This window comes from Stigmatopora argus, chromosome 23 (genome assembly GCF_051989625.1).
Source record: "Stigmatopora argus isolate UIUO_Sarg chromosome 23, RoL_Sarg_1.0, whole genome shotgun sequence".
NCBI lineage: Eukaryota > Metazoa > Chordata > Actinopteri > Syngnathiformes > Syngnathidae > Stigmatopora > Stigmatopora argus.
Window position 1 is genome coordinate 4,098,054 of NC_135409.1, and position 24,768 is coordinate 4,122,821.

At 43.3% G+C, this 24,768-nt stretch overlaps 1 protein-coding gene and 1 long non-coding RNA gene across 4 annotated transcripts in view; both read right to left on the reverse strand.

Annotated features, from left to right (window-relative positions):
* LOC144069148 (uncharacterized) overlaps positions 1-10,298 on the reverse strand; it is a 31,677-nt gene extending 21,379 nt beyond the window's left edge. The window contains exons 1-2 of the long non-coding RNA XR_013298394.1: positions 9,841-10,298; positions 9,087-9,227 (exon numbers count right to left, since the gene is read on the reverse strand). This is a non-coding gene — a long non-coding RNA (uncharacterized LOC144069148). The remainder of the gene's footprint in view (positions 1-9,086; positions 9,228-9,840) is intronic.
* A 579-nt stretch (positions 10,299-10,877) lies between these two features.
* The window catches only part of plxna4 (plexin A4), a 126,191-nt gene continuing 112,300 nt past the window's right edge, over positions 10,878-24,768 (reverse strand). For all 3 annotated transcript variants that reach the window (XM_077593596.1, XM_077593595.1, XM_077593594.1), the window contains 10 exons: positions 23,803-23,869; positions 23,278-23,424; positions 23,039-23,198; positions 21,181-21,284; positions 19,453-19,552; positions 18,671-18,861; positions 15,885-16,054; positions 14,559-14,771; positions 12,903-13,053; positions 10,878-12,798 (listed from right to left, as the gene is read on the reverse strand). In XM_077593596.1, the coding sequence (XP_077449722.1) occupies positions 12,703-12,798; positions 12,903-13,053; positions 14,559-14,771; positions 15,885-16,054; positions 18,671-18,861; positions 19,453-19,552; positions 21,181-21,284; positions 23,039-23,198; positions 23,278-23,424; positions 23,803-23,869 (1,399 nt within the window). In that variant the 3' untranslated portion in view covers positions 10,878-12,702. The remainder of the gene's footprint in view (positions 12,799-12,902; positions 13,054-14,558; positions 14,772-15,884; positions 16,055-18,670; positions 18,862-19,452; positions 19,553-21,180; positions 21,285-23,038; positions 23,199-23,277; positions 23,425-23,802; positions 23,870-24,768) is intronic.

The window sequence follows — 24,768 nt, forward strand, 5'->3', positions numbered from 1 at the left end:
AGCGGACGTTTTCCATTGAAATGAATGGAAAACTAATTAATTCGTTCCAGCCCTCTGAAAAAACACTAAAAACAGGATATTGGATTGGAAAAAAATGTTTTATTTCTTCTAATTCGCCATCTATTAACAAAGTAACACATAACTAGTGGTTTAATAGTAATAAAATGTGTTTAATCTAACAAAAATTGGGCAGATTTCGCCGACGGGAGACAGAGACGTTTGGGGGCGTGGGATGTGGGGTTCGTTTTTTTTCCACGACAACGCACTCGTAAACAGAACAAACAAATTTAAATTAACTTGGATTAATATATACAGACACTCAAACATACGTTTAATGTAACTTAACACAAAACTGAATTCTAATTTTGTTGTAATCTTTTGTTACCTTCGTTTTCCGGGTTGGCGGTTTGCCACGCCTCCACCCTCACGTTCGCTATCGATGGACTGTTTGCTGTTGTATTGCCTTCAAAATATTCCCAAAATGATGCACACAAATGTCCTCACAATAGGATAACGCACGACCACTTGCCAACGAGAAATAGTCTTTAAAGAACGATCGCGGGAGCTTCTTTCCTTAGAAAGAATAACAGGAAATACAATAGTTGAGCTTACCCACGTATTGATTGTGGGTAATTAAGTTTTATTCTGAGAAAGGTTGCCATTGCCTATGGGTGTTGTGTGCACGAGTATACTTCATTACCCAGAAAGCCCTCTTTTTGCCCGCGCATGCGCGTTGTGCGTTTCCTGGTCTTAGGAGAAACTCGTCTGAATTAGCCGTTCCGTGCTCGTTATATTGTTATACACGAAAGATATGCAAAAAAGACATTGCCATGGCCACCTAGCTTGGTCGCATCACGAAATTTTGATCGCATGACGGGCGAATTATTCGATCGAAATTTCCGCCCTAAGACGAGAATTTTGTATGACGAGCGGTCGTATGACGAGGTACCACTGTATTTAGCATATGTTCCCATTTTACTGCAGTCAATTATATCAACAATTTTAGGATTGTTTCATATCTCCAGCAATTCGTTCATTCGGTCCATGCCGTCAAAACAGAGCCTTCAATGGCAGACAATGAGGGCCAAAAAAAAATGGTCCGCCCCACATGGTATCTAGTTGGCATTAATGTGGCCTGCGAACCAAACCGAGTTGGACAACCCTGCTCTGGACCAACACCTCGATAATGCCTTGTTAATATCCAAACCTCAACGGATTACCGTTTTCTTAGCCGCGAACAGACAAGAACACAAGGTTCCTCTCAACCTACTGTCTCATATCTAACAAGCCAAAGCGTCTCACTGACAGAAAACTCAAAAGTTCCAACAGTGGGAGGACGGAGAAAAAGAAAGGCTACGAGAAAAGAAAGCCGAAAGCTCGCTCGCTTACAGATGGCCCTAAATCAAAAATACGTCCGCCGACTGCCAAGGAATGAGGTTCGCCGCCCCGCCAATGGGGGGGTCAGGGGCGGCGGCAATAAAGCGAAAATGGCTTTGGAATGAGTTTTTAAAATATCTCTAAATAAATTGTGTTAGGAAAAAGCCCAACAGACAGGCCTGTACGCCAGCTGGATGGAGGCCAAGTGAGAAGTTGCCCCCTGCCTCCATCTCTCATCCTCTCCGCCTCGGCGGTAACTTGGCATCGTTTATTTCCCCGTGCCTCGTTCCCTGTCGTGCGCTCACGCCGACGCGCGTAAACAAAGGGCTCTGATTTGGTCAGCAATTAGCAGGCCTTCCGATTAGCAAAAGAATCAAGCAAGTATGTGTTTTGTACAAAGCCGTCGTCGTGTCGTCATAACAACCGAAAGACTAATTATACAGATTATTAGTATCCGTGCAGACACCAATTTTTGCCGCACAATGCCGATTATAACACCGATGCATATACCGATAGCATGCTTTTAGAAAATCCATACAATTTTGATACTAAATTACCGCATACTCACTTCAAATTAAAGTAATCATGTGTAATGTAATGTAAAGTAATCAAAGCTATCATGACTTTATCAGACGCTGCTTTAACTCATTGCCACTGGCGGTACTCGGCATCTAATCCATTTAAAGGGAGGAGGCTAAGCAATTACCATATTTTCCGCACTATAAGGCGCAACTAAAAGACTATTCTCTCAAAGGTCGGCGCGCCTTATATATGCAACAATATTGGTTAATCATTGTATAAAATTCCCTTTTGCACAGCTCCATCTAATTTATGCATACCAACTCCTAACTACCGTATTTTCACGACTATAAGGCGCGCATAAAAGTCAAAAAAATTCTCCAAAATAGACAGGGCGCCGTATAATCCAGTGCGCTTTGTATATGGACCAATACTAAAATTGTTAGCACGATAAAATAAAATAAGTCGATAGGACAACTACGGAAACCAGCCCCCGACTCTACTATTTTCCCGTAGATAAAGTACTGCACAGTGACTGCTGGGATATAGAGTTCTTAATACACCCAGTTCTTCAATACAGTTAGTATGACGGCGACCACACTAATTTGGTGCTGGCCGTCATTTCGGCTGTATTTACAAAAGAAATCCTGCCGCTAAATGTTGGCGTCAACAGAGCATTCAAAGCTAGACTGTGAACTATGTATATATATTATATATAATAACTCGGAGCTTGCCGTCATTCCCGGAGGCTTAAGAACTACAACCGCGAGACCCGGCGTTTTGGAAGACTCATTTGGGCAATTGTTTAATTCGGACACAGAAAATGAGGACTTTGATGGATTTGTGGGTGATGATGACGCGAGTAAGTTGTAAAATGTCTAAATAAAGTACAGCCGAACTCAGTTTTGCTTCCGTTGCCTTTTTAAAAACGTGTTTTTAGCGTGTGGGTGTAGCGTGCAAGAACTATATTTCCCAGCAGTCACTGCGCACCGGAACCCGGAAATAGGCTACTTCCGGTAGCCAGCGCTATTGCGTTTCGATGTTCATCCATATATAATACATATGTGTCTAAAAAAACGGTGCGTGCTTTGTGTGTCTAAAATACAGAAATAGCACTCGTTACTGACACTGCGCCGTAAAATACGATGCGCCGAATAGTCGTGAAAATATGGTACTACTACTATAGCTCTATCTAATGGATGTGTCAAACCCCTACTACTACAATGACTCTTTGATAAAAAATATAGCACATTTATTGACGTTGTACCTTATACTGTGGAAAATACGGTACATGAAAAAAGATACTTATTAAAAGGTATCTATACCTATCTCTATCTATCTATATCTATCAAACATGCAGTCTACACAGTGTGCAGTGTTTAAAGAGGGAATAACTTTCATATCAACATCAAAACTGAAGTGGAATCTTTGAGGTTTTTTTCCCCCCCGTTTTGTCTTTCTAGGAGGTGATGATAATGATGGCGTCGGAGAATTCAAGCAGTTTACGAGGCACTTCATGCGCTTTCCCAATGTGCCACACTTCAATGCAGTTCCCCGGGAAAATAGGCCATTAAAGTTGATCACGAAAGCATGTCTGCCATCAAAAATGCCGACTTTTCCCCCCTCTGTGGTACTTGCCTGAGAGGGAAGCTCCCCTTCTCATTTAAATGACAACAATGATTCACCCAATACACATGCAAATAGACCCACCCCAAAAAATGAGCTGAAGATCCGCCTGAGGTTTATTACACGTGTTTTGCCTTGTCTGGCCGCCGGAGACAAATCTTGCCATCACAAAAGGGCGGGATTTAGGACACGAGCCCTCGTTCTCCATCCTTTTGACGGCCCAGCTGTCCAGATACTAAACAGCTCCGGCGCATTTAATCCTGAGCCTCCTTCAGCAGATTAATTTAAAACTCGCAATAGCAAGAAGGCAGATGCCTTGGCACGGAAAGCAAAGTCGCATTAAAAAAAAAGAAAAGAAAAAAACGGACTATAGAAGAAACGCTCACGACAACTTTGAATCCCTACGGCACCATTTCACGTTACTAACAACGCTAAAGAGTACAAAGATGAGATGAGAAGAGGCAGATGTGTCCGACGGGGCTGAATTAGCCGCTATGGTTTATTCAAGAGTCGTTGTTGGCGTGTCGCTAGGCTCGCGACAAAGGCATGGCCAGAACATCGCAAAAGACGAGAAAGGGACACGCTGTTCGCCGCCAGCCCTTTAATGACAACAGCTGGGGGGGGGACAGCATTGCCGGGATAGCACCCACCTCTCCAAATGGGAAAAGGTCACGCATTTGATCACACACGGGAAAGCAGTCAAAGACGCGGCCGATGTTGGGATGCATAATGGCGACGACAAAAAACGCTCAGAAAACAATGGGTGCCATCGAGCGTGATAGACGGACGCCCAATCCATTTGAACTGGGAATGCCTGGAAGGGACCATTCGATCCAAGTAGATTGATTGTCCGTCATCGTCAGGGGCTAAGGAATGATCGGAAAAAATTACGGACGGTTTCTTACGTAATATAATGTCTTATTTGCTGTAGGCTATGAAAAAAGTGATGAAAACAATAAATCATGAATAGTTCACTCTGCGTCGTGAATCAATATGGGCTACTGTAATGAGTTGCACTTGATAGAGCCACTGAAGTAAATTACATTTTCCAAGGTATTCCAATTTATTGAAAGATACCTGGGGTATTAAGAGTTGAACCAATTATTCAATGACTCTACTTTCCAACTTCAAATCAATATTTAATCCTTGACTTCATCACTAATACGTCGGCAATTTTTCCAGAAAAGTACATGACTTTAAAGTAGACTGAGACACCCCGAATAGTTATGCTATAACCAATTCTTTCAAAGTGTTCGGATTGGTTCGCGGGGCGCATTAACGCCAACTCGATGAGGGCTGGACCATTTTAGATGTAATATTTAGATATTTTCAAAAATGGATTAAAAGAAATGGATCAAAATTCCTAAATATTCATTTTTTATTGATCTAAAACAATGATTTGAGCTTTTTTCTTTTTAATTATTTGTTTTTCATTTCAAAAGCAAACAAAATATTTTTATGTTCAATATTAAAGTGGAAAAGAGAAAATATTTTTATATATTTAATTTTAGATTTTCCAAAAAGCTTTTTGAACTAAAAACAAAAAGAAAACAATTGCAACTATTGATAATGATTGATTGAAAAAGGGTAAAATCAGGAAACATAATATACATCTATAATCTTCAATTTGATCCTAAAACAGAAAGTCATTCTCGGGCCAGACAAAATGAAGCGCCGGGCCAGATTTGGCCCCCTGGCCTGCACTTTGACACCTGTGCGTTAGAATAACAAACACCCAATGATTTGCCAACTGCGTCACTCTCGTTACGAAGAAATCCCGAGGCGACGCTCCATCTGACGCCACCCGAGGCCTTGTCATAACACCGTCCCCGCACTCGCTCCGGTCCGGGCCGACTAATAAAACGCGACTTGACGACGGGCTACGTCTGATCCGGCGTTCAAAGGCGAGTGTCACGAAGAAGCGGCGATCGGCGGCAGGTGCATTCATTACGCAAACCCAATTAAAGCGGCAGAGCCCTCGGGCCTAATGATCCCGGGCTGCCTTTTGTTATTCATCAGAAGCGCCCCCGTCCACTTCCGACGAGGCCTCATTAATGGCACGAGAGCCCCCGGGCAGCCCGCCGCTACCTGCTCCGCAGATGGGTGGAGTCATTACTCGGCATTATGATGTCCACTTGGGTGTGACAAGATGATATATCTTGCGTTGGGCGGGTAATTGCCCCCGTTCCCTCGCTCGACTCCGCCCGATTACTGCACTCCCACCTTGGAGATGTACAATTTACATATTTGCATAATGCAGTCAAACAGACGATTACGGCGGCGCCGGCAAAGGATGTAAAAAAATAAGTTGTAATTAATTATCTAAATAAGAGAGCTACTTCATCCAGAGGAATGGAATTAAGTAGAAAAGACTGTTTTTTTTTTTTAAGTAGTTTTCTACATGAGTTCTCATTGGCCGCTATGACTGCAATAGAAAATGGCAAAACAGGATCACTCAAGGCCAGCTTTTCCAATTGAAATGGATTTGATGTGTAAGAGTTAGTAATGGCTAAAGACATTAAAAAAATAGTGTATTGCGAAAAATAGTACTAAACTAAATACATTTATAATTACACCAGTGAAACAACATTTTCAGAAGAAAGAGAAAATGTCCAGGAAAGTCAAGGAAATCCCATTCAAGAGAGCTCAATTTAAGACATTGCAATATCAGTATCAATGTAAACTACAATACAGTGTATAAATTCTAAAGTGGAAAACACCAAAAGTTGAAAACAAATTAGGGACATATTTAGCGCCATTGAGATTTTTAAGGATTCAATGTTGAGTTGGTTAGATCATCAAATCAAATCAAACCAAGCTCATCATTTTCAATGCGTCAACAAAAAATTGGCATTGAAACACGGTTGTGCAGACTTTTGGACTTTTTGCAGACTACGGACGCCTAATGCAATACTGTTCGTTCAGCCGGTCTTTCTTTGCGTGTTATTAAGTAACACAGGCAATCAATAGTACACACAGAGTGCTACCACGTGCACTTTCCTGCACCTTCAAACTTCCCAAAGCCACATGCACCCTCCCTCATGTGGACCCATCAGATAGATTCCGGATCACCCCGGCTTGCTGACCAGGCACTAAATTATTCAGTTGAAAATAAGTCCACATTAAAAATGCAATGACCCGGCGGAGTAGCTCACCGTGGAACAAAACTGCAACGCTTAACATGTACGAAACAGGATCAATTCGCAGGCATGTTTTTCTTTTTTTCTTCAAATTTTGATCCATCAGGTCCAGACGAAGTAAACTTCTAGGGAGTAACGCCGAAAAAGTTTACATGTCGGTAACGCATACTACGTCCCTGTAAACCTCGGCAAATTTCTCCCCTTATTAATGTTTGCCATTCCCCTTATTAAGTGATAAACCATACAAATGCAACGCTGCACATAGTTACTCACATAGGGCGCATTTCAAAGTCTAAAATTTCCCCCAAAGTGGAAGGGGTGCTTATTCAGTCATGCGGCTTTTATATACACTAAATTCAAAATTCTGTAGATGTCGCTGTATAACGCTGACATCTTGACTGTCTGGGTACATTGCTTGCTGGCATGCTATACTTATATAGTGAAAAGTCGGACGTGCGCATATCATGTTTAAAGCATGACAAAATTAGCAGTCGACGAAGACATTTTCGTCTGTTACCAGTGACCGAGACGATCCGGATTAGAGCCGAAAACGGGGAAAACGAGATCGGTTCTAAAAAAACGTTCTAAAGAAATCCAGTACAAAAGTTGTTAAAGGGCGTACACAATTTGAAATGATCAAAAAAAACGTAGAAAATACGTCAAAAACATAAATTGATAGGTATGACACTATCATTTTGCTGACTCGAAATTTTACCACACGATTTTGCTATTATAATCCAGCTCTAATGGCCTTAACCCTTGGCTGCAGCCGGCAGAGGAATTCCTACTGGGCGTTCGGGCCAAAGTTCGCATCGTATTAGCGCAAAAAGTATGGGAAGCCGAGGCTGCGGGCTTGGCTGGCGAGTAAAATAAAAAAGCAGCGGGAGTTCTTACAAACTGCTCACATTGGATCAATGCGGACTGTTCGAAAGGCAGGACACGTAGCAACAGCTGCTAAATTGGAGAGAGGACAGCACAAGTGCGACCCAGAAACAAACAGGCAAGCTGTGAAAGTGACTGGCCTTTAAAGAAGAAAAAAGCCCAGCAGACGGGAGTTACTTTTAAGCCTTTGTCAGCACTTTTTTTCTCTTTTTTTTATTGCACCAGGGACTCTCGTCTGGGATAATGTGACCGCGAATTCCGGCGGGAAAGACAAATAACTTTACGAAACGGGTGTCAAAGTGGCGGGGCGGGGTCCAGATCTGGCCCGTCACGTCACTTTGTGAGGGACGGGTTAGCTCTTATCACTCAGAAAAGATATCTTATCATGGTCATATGCTATAAAAAAATATTTGTGCTGCTACCTGTTCACCGTTTCAAAATCACAACATTTGACTTCTTTAGAGAAAAATAAAAAAAATGGACACTCGCCTGACTTCGATACGGGCTCGATTCTCGCCGGTGGCGGCACAATCGTGAGTGTGAATGGTCGATTGTCTCCACGGGTTCCATAGATCTGAATAGCGTGCAATCTGAACCCGTACGCGCGATACGAACGATGAATGAAAACATTGGCAATCAAAACGCGATCCATAGATCTGAATAGCGCGCAATCTGAACCCGTACGCGCGATACGAACGATGAATGAAAACATTGGCAATCAAAACGCGATCCATAGATCTGAATAGCGCGCAATCTGAACCCGTACGCGCGATACGAACGATGAATGAAAACATTGGCAATCAAAACGCGATCCATAGATGCACGCAGTGTCCGACAGCTAATGATTTCAATTCGGTGTTGCCATGGCGCTGGCGCGACTGTGGTGATCCCGTGTTTGGCAGGTGTTGAAACAACTACCCGTGGCATAACACGGGCAGACGGGGGCCCAATTATCTCGGTCAAAACAATCAGCACGCGTGAAAAGACGCGACGGCGCACCTGCGACACTGCCTTTTTTTTTTTTTTTTTTATAACAAAGCGCAGACAACCGTCTCGCGCGTTAACCCTTGGCCATGGCCTTTATCCCGCTTGATCGGTCTGTCCATGCCAACTAGATTTCATATGGGCCAGAGCAGCTTATTTTAGGTCTAAAAACATAACACACTAGCCGCCATTGATGGGGATAGACGTCCAATTCATTTGGTCACAATCATTGTAAAAGCTTAGTATATTAAGAAGGTTTCATTTCGTAGCTTTACTATTTTCTAGCCACGTTTTCCCTGCCGTGTGCCCTCCTTCTCCCCTTCATTAGCATCCCTCCACAGCACTGCAGTTTCCATTGACAGCATGGAGAACAACAGCAAAACATCGGCCTTACTGCACGACAGGAAAACATTTGGCGTACTTTCATTTTGCTTTTTAAGATCTTTCGACCGAACTAACCGATGGCCTTTTTGTCCAGATAAACCGCGACACGCGTCCCTCCGTCAAACCACAACTCAGGAGAAATGGACTTAACGAGAGAAATGCTGTAGTGCCTACCTGAGAGCCAACTGGAAAAACCCTTGGCTGCCGCATCAAAGCAGCCGACGGATGTTCTGTCAATGAGCTTTAGCGGCTCCTGGGAGTTTCTCAAGCTTCTGCTTGTCCTCGGACTTGCTGGCCCAGTTGCCCAATTCGTCCCTGTGGTCAAAGCCAAAGTTTTACAAAGATCAAGTCGACAACTGAAGCATAATTTATGTTTTTTTTGCTGTTGTTGTTCTCCCTCAACTAGTAAAGCACCCTTAGATCTATTAAAATTGATAAGTTCATCCACATTTAGCATTTGGGTGCAAATGAAGCCATTAACAGCCATTGACGGCAAAAGACGACCATTCCATTTTTGACTGGGCGTACTGGTAGCAATCAGCAATCGCAGAGAAAGCTGACCAGAAATGCCGGATATACCAGTTTAATTGGACTGGATGTCTATGAATGGCAATAGTAGTATAGAACTTTTATGGGGTCATATTAGTATTTTTTTGCGTTATGTTTACAAAAATGTTTGAACATTTAAGGTCAATAGAAGGTCCTTCCAGTGCAATTGATGTATTCTACAGTTAAATGTAACCAAAACGCCTTTTTACATACAAAGGAACCTCAACTTAAATATTACCTGAAACCAACATAGCATATTTAGTATAACGTGGCCTATTTTTAATGTTCTTAATTATTCCCTATCACTTTGGTGCGTGTGCACCAAGTGCGGTAGCGTTTACAATGATTGAATAAAAGCTGGACGCACATTGCAGCTTACCTGAGAGGTGCAATTTTACCCGCAGTCGACAAAACGTCGAAAAATGTTTGTTTTGTTGTCTGTTTTTCTTTCGTTGCTCTTCACCGATCGTTTCGATTTGACGCTCATCGAGCGCACCTGAGAGCGTTTAGTCGCTTACAGTGACGTCACTATTACTACAAAAGCAATGGACCTCGGAAACCCGAAAAACACAATAAAATTCGTGGTTTCTTAATAAAGTTTATTCTATATTACAAATAGTATTTTGTTCTGGACTGCAAAATAGGAATGCATTATATTTACATACACAGGTATACAATGAATTATAACAAAGTTAGAGAAGCTCACCTCCTGTCTTTATCTCTTGATAAGATACTTTTTCTCTTCCAAATATTGTCTGTTAGGTCTGTTTTGTATGTATGTATGTGTGTGTATATGTATGTGTGTGTACGTGTGCGTGTATATGTGTGTATGTGTGTGTATGTGTGTGTATGTGTGTGTATGTGTGTGTATGTGTGTGTATGTATGTGTATGTATGTGTGTGTATGTGTGTGTATGTGTGTGTATGTGTGTGTATGTGTGTATGTGTGTGTATGTGTGTGTATGTGTGTGTGTGTGTATATGTATGTGTATGTGTGTGTTTATATGTGTGTGTATATATGTGTGTGTATATATATATATATATATATATATATATATATATATATATATATATGTGTGTGTATATGTGTGTGTGTATATTTGTGTGTGTATATGTGTGTGTGTATAAATCTGTGTGTGTGTGTATTTATGTGCATGTGTGTATGTGTGTGTGTATTTATTTGCGTGTGTATATGTGTATATATGTGTGTGTCTATATATGTGTGTGTGTATAAATCTGTGTGTGTGTGTATTTATGTGTGTGTGTGTGTATGTGTGTGTGTATTTATGTGCGTGTGTATATGTGTGTATATGTGTGTGTCTATATGTGTGTGTGTATATGTCTGTGTATATGTCTGTGTATATGTGTGTGTATATATATGTGTGTGTGTATGTGTGTGTGTAAGTGTGTGTATATGTGTGTGTATATATATGTGTGTGTGTGTGTGTGTGTGTAACACCTGCTATAATACTGAACAAAGAGGACGTCTGTACTGTAATTCCTAGAAAAGTTGTCAAGGTGAAAACTTTACCCGCGCCGTCACTGGATGGTGTCTACGCCCACGTGGCTGGTTGGGCTTCTACACACAGTGTTTATTTAGCTTAGCTACAAGAAGGACACGGCTAATTTAGAAGTCTCCTCATCTACATCTCCATGTCTTTGATATGTTGAACAGCCAGCGTGAGCGGCCGACACCCCGCGAACGGCTTTAAATGGGTTCATTTGCATGGGATGCCTTGAGATACAAGTCAGGTCTTTTTTAATTTTTTTTTTAGTTCAAGTCATGAAACGCATAGGAATATCGTTTTTCTCCTCTGTGCAGAATTCCAATGATCGCGCTCCACAAATTCCGGCAAAATAAGGTTTATCTGCACACTTTCTGATGTCAATTCACGTTTCCATCAACCCGAAAAGACGACAAACAACCCAAACTCATATCCCAAGGCACGACCATCTCCAAACCGTCAGCTGGATAAAGTTTCCACCTTAAACTTCAACACCACCACCCACCCATCCACGTTTCCCTTTTTCTCTCCAGCTGTTTCAAGCAAAACAAATTTAAACAAACACATCCACGTCATCATCGCAAGGCTTAGAGTTCTTATTTTTCTGTCTTTTTTTTCCTTAAATAAGTTTTTCTTAAATGGTTTTACATGCGCTAAAAAAAGCCAATAAAGGTGGACCGAGGGCGGCCTTCGCACATTCACATCACCACATGGGGCACGTTGTCAAGGCAAAAGAAAGGGCAGAGCTTCACAGGATACAAGAGGCGGCCTCGCTCTCTCTCTCGCTCTCTTCTTCTCACATCCAACAAGTTTTCAGTTCTTCGTGGTTTGTCATTCCCGAGAGGCGCGAACACGACACCGGCGCCTCCGCAGCTACACTACGTCCACCTTGAAGGCTTGTGCAAAACAGGAAAGAAAGGTGTGGAAAAGCCAGGAGCGATGGACCAACTCCACAAACTGAGGTCAGAAAAGTAGCACACAGGTTCCAGTCACAAGTTTTTTTGTTGTTGTTGTTTTTTTGTTTTTTTATGGTTGTCCTTTTTCTTTTTCTTGATATTTTTTCTAAGTATTCCTGTGTGGCACTTGACATATACATCTTTTTGTGTTGAAAATGTCAAGCTCCTTTGGTTTTTAGGCTGACCGACTTTGTATGTTCTCACGTCTGTGTGTGCGTGTGTGTTATTTGTGCGTATGTGCTCTCAAAATACACACATTTCATCATCTTTGTGTGCTTCTAACCAGAGGAGCCCACTGGGGGTTCATCTGGAACAAAGTTTTTAGCCGGACGGGAGCGTGGAAGCGAATACCGCCATAGCGGGGGGGCGTGGCCGCTAAGTAGGAGGCGTGGCCTCCCGAGCCCTTAAACCTCAGTCTAAAACGCAAACCCAGCTACGAGGGAGAGAAAAGCAAACAAAACACTTGCATCGGTCCGGAAGATGGACGAGAAGGAACCGCCGTCCCAGTTTGAAAGAATTTCCACCTGTCAGTAAATTCTCCAAGGCAACGTAAAAATGTATTTCTTCTGTGTCTTTATGCAGCAGTGGATGAGGGACAACAATTCGATCCGGGTAGCAGGAATGGAGGAGAAAAAAAAAAAGAAAGGAGAGGAGGATATAGTAGGAGGAACAGGTTTTTCGCTCAGGCACGGCTCGGTGTCGGAAAGAGAGTGTGGGCGGAGGCGGGTGGAAAAGGGGCGTGTCTTCTGTCCGTCCCAGCGCATCCTGGGAAGTGCGGTCCTCAGCTCTCCAGCGTCATGAAGGCCACCACCTGCTCCAGTTTGAAGGCCAGCCGCTGTTTCCTGGCCGCGTCGTCCTGCTCCAGCGCACACACGATCTGACACACGCACACGTACGCGTTTAGCATCGAGCGCAATCCCACGGCCCTGCTTCACCGCCATCCACGGCGATAGACGCCGCGGAGGAACGTCGCACACGTACCTCCTCCGTGTACTTCCCCACGTAGGAGTAGATCTCGCTCAGAGAGCTCATGCTGTTGAACTCGCTCATGTGCATGCGTGATTGTTCGGCCAAGTAGGCGTTCATGTCCTGGTCGCTGATGGCCGGCATCTTGCCGATGTCCGAGTAGTACCTGCAAAACACCAAACGCGGAAGGGTTCACACTCGGCGGAGTCGACGGCGCCGGCAGCTGTGTTGCATCCATCAGTAATGTTAATTAAAGCTGCTGATTTGCATATTTAAATCCCGCGGCTCCTTCCAACTGGAGGCCAATTCTAGGCGGCTGCTGCCAGAATTCGTGGTTGTTGCTTGGGAGTTCTCCGTGCAGGTTTCTCAAACCTCACGTGGAATGCCATCCCGAATACTCGAAACATTCTCCCTTACCTCCGCATTTTCCCGGGCGCGAAAACCACCCGGCAACATACATCCTGTGATACCTACTCAACGACTAATATAGAGCAGCCATAAACGTTTCGTTGGCCCGCTCGTCCCTCTTTTACACGAAACCGTTTTACCACAACGATCCACTTTTAATTCAAACAAAAGGCTGTAAAATTTGTGATTTGCAAATGTGCTGACCCGCCACCGGCGCACTTGTAAACAAACGGCTTTAATGGCCGCCGTGCATTCTTCCGTTGGAAGCTATCAAACGGGGCCATCAAATTCATGGAAAGTGCCATCGTTTCTGCCACCCGTCCTTAAATTAACGACACAAACATCCCAATGCGGTGCGCTATCGCCCGACTTACTTAGTACTTCCTCTCCAACTTCTAAACCTACTCAACTAGCGGCCCTCTGGCATGATGTATGATGAATCAGCATCCTCCCACCTGCACGCGCGTATCAGAAAATCAGTTTCCTGCCGGGCAGCGGGAACACAAGACACATGACTAATGAGGCCACCGCTGAGCCTTAAGCCGCACGACGCTGCCGACGCATGAATAACGCGCACGGCGCGGCCATCTTTTATTCACGAGCTTTCCCGCGCGCCCGCAGACAAGTAAATGTAATGTAAGTCTCATTTGGACAAATGACTGCATGTATATTCTGTTTCTCACACACACTCTAAAGGTTCTACGCCACATCTATTCTTATTCGTCATCCTGAACGTATTCCACGGTTCGCGCATCACAATCTCATTCCTGTCAACTTATACGTTTCTGCTGTATTTTATACGCCGTGTAACAACTTTTTTTACTGGATTTTTTCTAAGTACATTTATTTGTAAAAGCGATCTCGTTTTACCCATTTCGGCTCTAATCCGGATCGTCTCGTCACTGGTAGCAGACGAAAACGTCATCGTCGACTTCTAATAGTCATGCACGTCCGCCTTTTCACTGTATAAATATAGCTTGTCAGCAAGCAATGTACCCAGACAGTCAAGCTGTTAGCGTCATACAGCGACATCTCCAGAATCTTGAATTTTGAGCATACTGATTGGGAACCCCGTCCACTTTGGAGAACATTTTTAGACTTTTAAGTGCACCCTATGGGAGTAAATATGTGCTGCGTTGCGTTTTTTTATCGCTTAATTATTATGAATTGCAATCATTAATAAGGGGATAAATTGGCTGAGGTATGTAATCTCTCAACGCCTCAGAGAAAGGTGAATGGATGGTCTGCGCGAGCAGAGCTCACCTCTCCACCCAGCTCTTGTAGCTGGGAATGTCCTTGGCGTACAGCAGCTTGTTGGAGGGTGAGTCCTTCCCAAGGCGGTGTTCCGAGGTGGAGCAGGAGTCCATGAAGGTCTGGGCCACCACGGACAAGCAGGCGTCAGTGATGCTGCTCTTGTGGATGTCGAACACGAACTGAGGGTTCTTGATCACGTTCACCCAAAAACGCAGAGGTAGGCTAACGGGCAAAGGATGGGAAACCAGTTCATTTCTCAGACGCCACTCATAAGCCAAGTCAAATCTACGGAATCTTGGAATCACAATGGGGTCATCCCGATGCGGGCGGTATTACGAGAGCTACGTGCCACTTGGACAACTACGTCTTCCCGATCGTCTGCACTTTGGGCTGACGGGGTCTGAACACAAACGTGGGGGTTGATTGAGGAAGTTCAATCATTGGAAAATAAAGCAAGTAGCAACCACATCCACAAAGCTATTAAGACGGACAATCTAGCTCGAGAGGATTCGGACCCCAGGAAGCAAAAGTCTGCATTATGACTTGAACATTAATCGAAGTAAAGAATCTAGAAGGATTAGGTGCAGGGGATCAGAGGGATATTTAGGCTGCCGCTAAGCCGTCGCAGCTGCCCTGTTCTTTTGAGTGTTTTTTTTTCAAATGATTGAAAAGAAGCTACGACGCAACATCGGTGGTGCGGAGAATTGCAGAATCGTTTATAGTTATTTCATGCAGGGTAGTAAATTGTAGAAATGGGATCTGTGAGCTCACTTTAAATATCCGCCAGGGATCAAATTCTGAACGAAAGAATCAAATTTTTGGTTATATTAAAATGAGCTGAGTTGAACAAACATAGCTTGCGATTACAGTACATCTATTGGCTTACTCATGTTATTATATAGAAAATTTGCTGGGCAACAACACAGATTATGCGCCGTGCAGTCAGACATTATTTTTATAAACAGAGATAATGTATAGCGAGACGTCAGATGTCTACGAAATTCTCAATAATGCAGTTCCCGTAATGATTTTCCTTCCCATTTGTCCCTTGACATATTCATGTGAGTGAAGCATGTTGGGATCTCTGGCAAAGGGTCACAAGGCTAATAAGATATTAGATGGCGTTCAACTCCCACTGAGTCCACTTCCCTCTATTCATTACCCCCCCCTTTCACAGCTCAGTTAACACCTCGCCACCCTGCAGTTCATCGGCACATATTACGATGAATCGCACATTTGTGACCGTGGAGATTTCCACGGGCCATTTCTGGACTGAGATCGTCGGCAGGGTCCTATAAGATGGCCCGCGACGGCAATATAGCGAACAACGCTCACCAGTTGCTCTTCCATGTGTGTCGCACGTGCGGGTCGTGGATGTTGTGTTTGTCGGCCTGCTCGTCCAGGAAGTCGAACATGTACTTAATGGCGAGGGGCAGGGCGCTGCCTCGGTGCGCCGTGCTAAAGATGGTCTCGAACAGGTCGTCCACAAACTTCTGGAGCGTGCCCTGATCGGAAACAGAGAATGATTGATTTATCAGTCCATTGACTTTTCCCTACGTCTCCTTTGTCGCGACAGATTAGCTCCCGCCCACGTTAGACCGGTGACCGTCGTCGGATTTACAGTAATACCTTGAGATACGAGCGTAATGCGTTCCGGGAGCGAGCTCGTATGTCGATTTCCTCGTGTCTCAAATCAACGTTTCCCATTGAAATGAACTATAAATACAAAATAATTCGTTCCCACCCTCTGAAAACCCCACTATCTAAAAACAGGAGATTACAATGGAAAAACATGTTTTTATTGGTTTAATTCAACATCTACTAACAGAGTAACAAATAATATGTGGTTATGATGTTTAATACTAAAATAAGACAATATTCAGTACAACGCGGAGTGTGCTCCTAACATAACATGAACATAAATTTAACTTAGGTAAATGAACTTAGATTATGATACAGACACATTTAAAAATTCGTTTTAATCTTATTTTACACTAAACTTCATTCTAATTCTGTTTATTTTTTCTTACTTTTCTTCTTCGGCCTTGGCTCTTTTTGTTTCGCTTCCACTTTCCCTTTTGAGCAGGAGTTTTTAAAAGGAACCTATCTAGGATTGTTTGCTTTTGTCTCCCCTTCAAAATGACGCACACAAATGTCCTCACAATAGAATAACGCACGACCACTTGCCAACCTGTCCGGGTGCTTCTCTGGTATTGGCGAGCCAGCCCCATCACGTGTAGACCACTCTCATGTTTTTCGATTATTTCATGCCTTTTCTTCGCACTACCCTTCATTGCACCTGCTTTCGCAAACACGGCACAGATCTGGCCCCACTCCTCATAAATGGAGTATGTGTAGACAGGGTCCAGTCCTTCAAATTCCTGGGGGTCCACGTCACGGATAAGCTCTCATGGTCTACAAACATCACGGCAGTAGTGAAGAAGGCTCAGAAACGACTCCATTTCCTCAGAGTACTTAGGAAGAACAACTTGGGCACCAAGCTTCTGATAACCTTCTATAGAACCACTGTAGAGAGCATCCTGGCGTACTGCAACACAGTGTGGTACGCTGGAAGCACGGCGGCAGACAAAAAGGCCATGCAGAAAGTGATTAACACTGCCCAGAGGATTGTCGGCTGCTCTCTGCCCTCACTGGAAGACATTGTCAGCCCTCGTTACCTCAGCAGAGCCAGGAACATCATAGGGGACCCTTACCACCCTGGTCACGATCTGTTCAGTTTTTTCCCCACATCCATCAGAACTCTAAATTTGCGGTAACAAAACGCACATTCCCTTCTGAGGTAATATGAAAAGATGTTTGGGTGGTGATCTGCCTCCTACTAGCTGACTGAAGGTAAGTGAAAGACAGTGAGAGGTATGCGACCTGTATCCATAACAGCAGAATGCCAAATTACAAGTCCGTAACTATCACTTATTTAGGTCTTTTGCCGAGTAAACGCAGCTTATGGAGAAGCACCACCAATTTCGTCATACGCAGTTTCTGGGTGTGATGACAAGTAGGCTTTTTGTTGTTGTTGATGATGACGACAGGGCCTATGTCCGATTATTATTAATTCTGCACTGACTAACACAAAAAAACATGTAGAAAAATGCAACGTTCCGCCCAGTGCTCGCAGATATCTTTACACGAGAGAGATGCGGCGAGAAAGACAGTGTGCATTAAGCAGCCACTGTCTCGGCCACCTGGCTGTCTCGTATGCTCGCGTCTCAAAATTTGTCTGGTATCTCAGGGCAAATATTTGCTCGGCATTTTACTCGTATCTCAAATTGCTCGTATGTTGGGGCACTCGTATGTCAAGGTATTATTGTATGACGTTTGGCGACTTGACAGGAAGAGACGGAATTAAATCCGCTTGTAAAATGAGCTGATGGGATGCGATGAATGGACAGTGGTTTCCTAACAGGAATGAGGTGCGGGAAATAACAATCCAATTTGGGCTGAGGTGTCTCAGCGAATTACAGGCAGGAGACAATCCTGTTAGCCAGATAATCAGAAGCGTAATTCTTCCACGCTCCTCATTCTTGACAGCTTTCCTTTTCCTTACGCTGTAGATTGAATCATATCTCACTGGATCAAGCCCACGGGCCCTTTTTACCAGACTATTATCTGACGTATATGACATTTCACGTCCTCCGTCCCGAGAGTCGGCAGACATCACCGCCGGCTGCATAACATTCGCTCGCCATTACGGGCCAACGCCAAATGGCGTACGAGATAAAATAACGAGCGGCTATCATGCCGTCTCTCACAAATGCCACCTTTTGCTAACCAAGTGGATTGTAAGTATTGTTTTGAGTACGCCGGCTTCCACTGACTCATGTTATTGTCTTCTTTCTGAAGAAAATCCTCAAAGAGCTTCTTATTTTGAGCCCTTCCAAAAAGGATGCCTTGTCAAGCATCACCCGATTGGAAAAAGCAGAAAAGCAAACAAACTACTAAACTATCAACTTTCTCTCTCATCTCGCCTCCTCAAGGGAGGGGAGCAGAATACATTTGAATAATCTCCTCCGACCAGAAAATGTCTTCAAATGCACATGCAAATGAGGAAAAGACTTTTCGTGCGTCACGGGATACGAGGTCGGGTTGCGGCGCCGTCTCACCTTGGTAGCCAGAAGTCTGGTCAGGTAGATCTCCGAGACCATCTTGCTGCCGCGGTCGCCCTCCTTCTGGTCGCCGTGCTCGTGGTTCTTGACCAGGTGCCATACCTTGACGCCGCTCTCCAGGTCGGGCGTAATCATGGGCGTCCGGGAACGCAGGCTGTCGGGGCTTCCTGTGTACTTGATCATGTTCTCTGCGAGGGGCGAGAAATGAAATAGAAAGTCGAAAAACGCCCTCTCAAAAAAATCACATCAGCTGACACAAAATCATAGAGGTAAAAAAACCAGGCGTCCACCGGTGGACGGAGCGGGCCTCGACACTTCCAAAACACACGGCTCGCTGAATGTTGACACAGTGAGAGTGGAAATTGATCAGCGCAATCAATCCCTCCTCAGAGGTGAGGAGGGGGGGAGACGCCTGCAGGACGATAATTTATCCAAACCGTTTGCATTCCATTCTATGTAGATCTCCGTGTTATTCCAAAAGTCTTTTCCAGGATGATCAAATCTCTCTCCAGCAAGGGACTCCATGTCATTTGGATGGTTTCACGTGTGAAGAAAGAGAGTCGCGGTATCCTCCTTGGCTTGTGTGAATTGGCATTGGCGGGGGGGAAAGTGTGAAACTAATATTGACGTCGACGTGCTTAAGAATTGACGGGGCGAAATTCCCGCGAGCACATCGAAATGTCAATTCCCTCCTATATCCAATCAAATTTGGCCTCTAAATCGAACTCAAAATGTAGTTTAACCGGTTCCATCGGTTGACGCGCAAGGACAAAACTCACCGTATTTGCTGGCCGATGTTCGGGACACTGTGGAGTTGTTGACGGAGTTGTACGCCGTCACTTGCTTCGGAACCAACGCCATCACGGCATTGTCGGGCACCTACGTGAAACAATCTCGGTTTAAATGCTGTTTTTTTTTTACAATGAAAAATCCACTCATGAATAGTATGTATACATGTGCATCAATGTGTATGTATGTATATATGTGTATGTATATATATGTGTATGTATATATATATATATATATATATATATATATATATATATATATATATATATATATATATATATGTATATATATGTGTATATGTATATGTGTATGTATATATATATGTATATATATGTGTATGTATATATATATATATGTATATATGTGTATGTATATATATGTATATATGTGTATGTATATATATATGTGTGTGTATGTATATATATGTATGTATGTATGTATGTATATATGTGTGTATGTATATATATATATGTATATATATATGTGTATGTATATATATTATATATATATATATTTCAGCAACACGCTTATTTATTAATTAATTAATTTATTTATTTATCTCTAAAATGTATTTTCCTGTGTCTGTATTCTCATCCTCTTTTGAAAAATCTGTTCATGTGCAGTGAAAAATAAAAGGGGATGGAGGACACATTTTGTATATAATATTTAGATATTTTTTTAAAATCGGATTAAAAGAACTGGATCAAAAGCCCTAAATATTCTATTTGTTATAGATCTCAACCTGGTTTTAAATAAATGCTTTCTTAACTAAAAACAACAACAAAAAGAAAAAAAATACCATTTGGGGTTTTAAAAGATGCAATTATTGATTTAAAAAGGCGAAAAACAGGAACTATTCCCTATACGTCTATAGTTTGCATTTGGATTTGATCATAAACCAGAAAGTTGGCACTCATGATTTACTTTCTCGGGCCGCACAAAATGATTTTTTTGCGTAATGTTAGGAGATTTAAGTAATATTTGGAGAAAAGTCATAAAATTATGCAATCAAAAACATGACATTACTTATTTTTGCATCACTCAAACCGTAGTTTGTTCAAGGTTCCGCAGACATCAACTTTTATTAACTTACTTATTACCTATTTATGTATGTCTAAAATGTCTTTTCCTGTGTCTGTATTCTCACCCTCTTGCTACTGTGACAGTGAAATTTCCCGAATACGGGATTAATAAAGTTATCTAATCTAAATGATGGCCAGAATGTGTCATCACACACACACCTCGCACACACACGGATGATTGACAGTTTGGCGCAAACCCGTGTGACGTCTCTATTTCATAAAAAAGCGACTCCGCTCACGGAGTGTCGGTGCTCTGAATCACCGAGTGGGCATGCCAATGTATTTGTCACTTCCTAACTCATCCAAACTGGATTTCAATTAAGGCAACTGGGATTCCACACAAACACACACACTCAGTTTTGTGAATAATGTGAGTAGCCACGCTGCAGGGTTAATTGAAGTGATCTCTATCATTGTTAGGCTGGATGGGACTGGGGATAAGTACCCGGGGGGCTTTTTGTGTGTGCCACATTATTAAGATCCTATCATGATTTCACTCAATCTACAATGTTGATATCGAAAGGAGAGGGAGGCGCGCTAAGATGAGGGCTAGATCTTCGTGTTCCCGCGTCTCACCAACCCACACACACGCTCCTATTGTGTATACGCTGAATCAAGTCACAATGGGGGCGTTACCTGATAGTGGGCCAGCATGTTGAGCCTCTTCCAGTCGCCTTCGATCTTAGTGGTGACGTCCTCGTCTTGCAGGATCACACGCTGGCCTCGGCCTTGACGCCATTCTAAAAGGAGAAAAAAAAAAACACGTTGCCGTAAATCACAGGTGTCAAAGTAGCGGCCCTTGGGCTGAATCTGGCCCGCCGCATCATTTTGTGCGACCCCAGAAAGTAAATCATAAGTGCCGACTTTCTGTTTTAGGATCAAATTCAAATGAAGATTATACATGTATATTATATTTCCTGATTTTCCCCCTTTTAAATCAATCATTGCAATTTTTTAATCAATTTTTCTTTCTTTTGTATTTTTAGTTCAAAAAGCATTTTGTAAAATCTAAAAACAAATACATAAATATTTTCTGTTTTCCACTGCAATACTGAACATCATTACAAAATATTTTGTTTCCTTTTGAAATGAAAAACAAATGATTAAAATAGGTTTTCCCTTACTAGGAAAAAAAGGTCAAATAAACATTGTTTTGGATGATAAAAAACTGAATTTTAGGGCTTTTGATCCAGTTCTTTTAATCCAATAAAAAAAAATCTAAATATTAGATCTAAAATGGTCCGGCTCATATGAAATGGAGTTGACGTTAATACGGCCCGCGAACCAACCCGAGTTTGACACCCTTGCCGTAAATCAAGAAGTGTGCGAAATAATCCTCTCCTAAAAAAAATACATAAAATTGTTTTTAAAAAAAAAATCAAGCGCCAAGCATGGCGGCCTATTGTCGGAAGAAGCAGAAGGTGTCATTAAATTTAAAATTTACATATTTTCCCATTAACACAAGAAGAAATGGCAACGCGGAGCAAAGCTGTGTACGTAGTCGTATTACGAACTCGCCCACAATCAGGTAGACTCTCGAGGAAAGTGTTTCATTCTGCAGTTTACAAACATTTTCTTCAGCCAACTCATCCTCGCATACACAACGACCAAAGGCACCTGCTTTGTTCTCGGCCCTCAAGGGGACAAATCCGAAGAAGAAATAATAAAATACAAAAAAAAACAACAAAAGGCAGTCAGATAACAACATTCGCGACCAATTCGTCTCAAGAGAGACTCCTCCACAATCCCATTATTGTTATCGTGCTTGGCAATCACTGCGTGTGTGCATTCGTCTTACTTTGTTGCTATTTGTTCTTGCTCAAAGTTAAACCTGGACAATGTAGTGATTATGCCAAAGAGCAACATGAAGGAATACCTTTCACAGCCAAGCTCCTCCTACAGAACAATCACTGGTGATCCGGAAGGGGTTTCTAAAATGATTCGTCCATTTTTATACTTACAAGTGATTATTATTCATAACGGGATTGAGTTAGCCTTTCTGGAAATATCCTGCTTAGTTAAAGTAGATATACTAGAAGGGAAATGAATATGGCTATTGCAGACTATCTGGCAAAGTCTGTAGCTATTGTATTTAAAAAAAAAGTTCATTCCAAAAATAACAGAGCAAAAGAGTGGAGTTGGGCTTTTTGTACGTGAGCATCACAGTTTTGGGGTCCCGGGTTCGACCACAGGTCGGTCCTCCTGTGTGTAATCAGCATGTTCTCCCGGAACTTGCGTGGCTTTTCTCCGGGTACTCTGTTTTTCTCCCACATTCCAAAAACATGCATAATAGCTAGTTGAAGACTCTAAATTGCCCCTAGGTATAAGTGTGAAAACATGGTTGTCCTCTGTCTCCTCGTGCCCTGCGATTGGCTAAGCCACCGATTCAGGGTGTCTCCCGCCTGGTCAGCTGGGATAGACTCCAGCATCCCCCACGACCCTTGTGAGGATAAGCGGTTCAGAAAATGAACGAACGAGGAGATCGGAGTCATACCGAGGTCCATATCGGAAGCTTTGAGGCGGTGCGAATGCGGCACATTCTTGTAGATGGCATCGAGGATCTTCTCCTTCACTTGGCTGATGGTGTCGCAGTTCAGTGCCTTCACTTGGATCTCCGGGCTCTTCTCGTTCTCCGGATGGATGCAATTTAAAACCTGAATGGCACCCAAGGAGACATCAAACGCCTGGCACAATGAGTAGCGTCCCGTCCGTCCGTCTTTTTCCCCTCCTCACCAGCGTCTTGTAGTCGATCTGCTGCCGGATGAGCTTGTCCTCGCTGAGAGAATAGCGGGCTTCCCCAGTGATGGCGTCAATTGGACCCTTTTCCATCTGCTGCTTGATGGCGCAGAAGAGCGAGAAGAGCGGCTCACCCGCACACTCCTGCACAGAGGTTGGGAAAACCAGAAAAATGTTTTTTTTTTGCAGTGGTAGGAGTAACCCGGATTCTCCGGACTATAATTCACACTTTTTTTGCAATTAATACTCAAGTGTGACCTATTATTTTGTTTTCTTCGGCTGAAAAACAGTTATGTTAACAAATGTCCATTTAGCCTGTTGTTATCCATTTTACTATTGTTAACTCAAGGTATTTTTGTTGTTGGTTTCTGATAAAATAAAGAAATTCCCACCTGCAAACCTATACTCAAGTGTAACTTGTATATATTTATTATTCTTTGGCTAGTGCAACTTATAGTCCGAAAAATACGCGCGCATTATTCTTGCGTATGTCGCTTTAAGAGAAAGTGAATGAGTTTTTACCTTGAGAAACTTGTAAAGGAGAAAGGTGAACCAGTTGGTCAGCATTTTCTCCGCCACTGACTCGGTCCTGCAAAGATGGACGTGGCATAATAAACAGCGTGTACTGTATGCCCTCATTAATGTTCCGCATCAACATCCTTGCGACGCCTCTTGGTAACACAAACACAACTGCGGGCAACAGCAAAGGAAAAAAAAATACGTAGACAATCCTCACGTAGGGGATTTGATCGCAATGCAAAGCAATTAAAAGGCTTGATTTGATCCCGTTGGATTGACGCGTTCCCTTTAGGAAGACTGGCCTCATTATTGAGTCCTTTTTCCCCCCCATCAATGGGCTGACACTTTATCCACGCACAATAGCGAGCCAGTAAATACGCGTCTCCTCCAGCGGCCGGCGTCCGTGCTTCCGCATCGTGCGACCGATCCCGTGTGAATGAATGATTGATGCGTGTATAAAAACATCAGCGGTTCTGGCGCGGATCGGATATCCCTTTTTGGTGGCCGGGAACGGGGGGGGGGCTCCACATACACATTGAAAGTCATCAATATTTTAGGATCGGTCTCTATGGCGTGGCCCCCGCTGCCGGGCGCCCACCTGCGGACCCCCGAACCAGCCCTCCATGCCCAGATAGCCACTTAAAGCGAATTCGCACAAAGGGGGGATGGAGTCCGTCGTGCCAGTGGGCCGGCCTGGCACACCACCTGGGGGGGATTAGCCCTCCCGTATCCCGCTCTCATCCTGCGACAAGGTCAGGGGGGTCACGTTTGATCCTTTCTTTCATGCGTCCTTGCGGCCTGTAATCACACACGACTCCAAATCCTCTCCATTTCCTCACATTGCCAGTCTATCAAAGGACTGAAAGAAATGTGGTGAAAAGGGGGTGGGGGGGTGCTTGGGTTGGGAGGGGAAAAATAATTTTGTTTTCAGGTGGTATTCGTTTTTCGAGGGTGCTTTATGGATGGCCT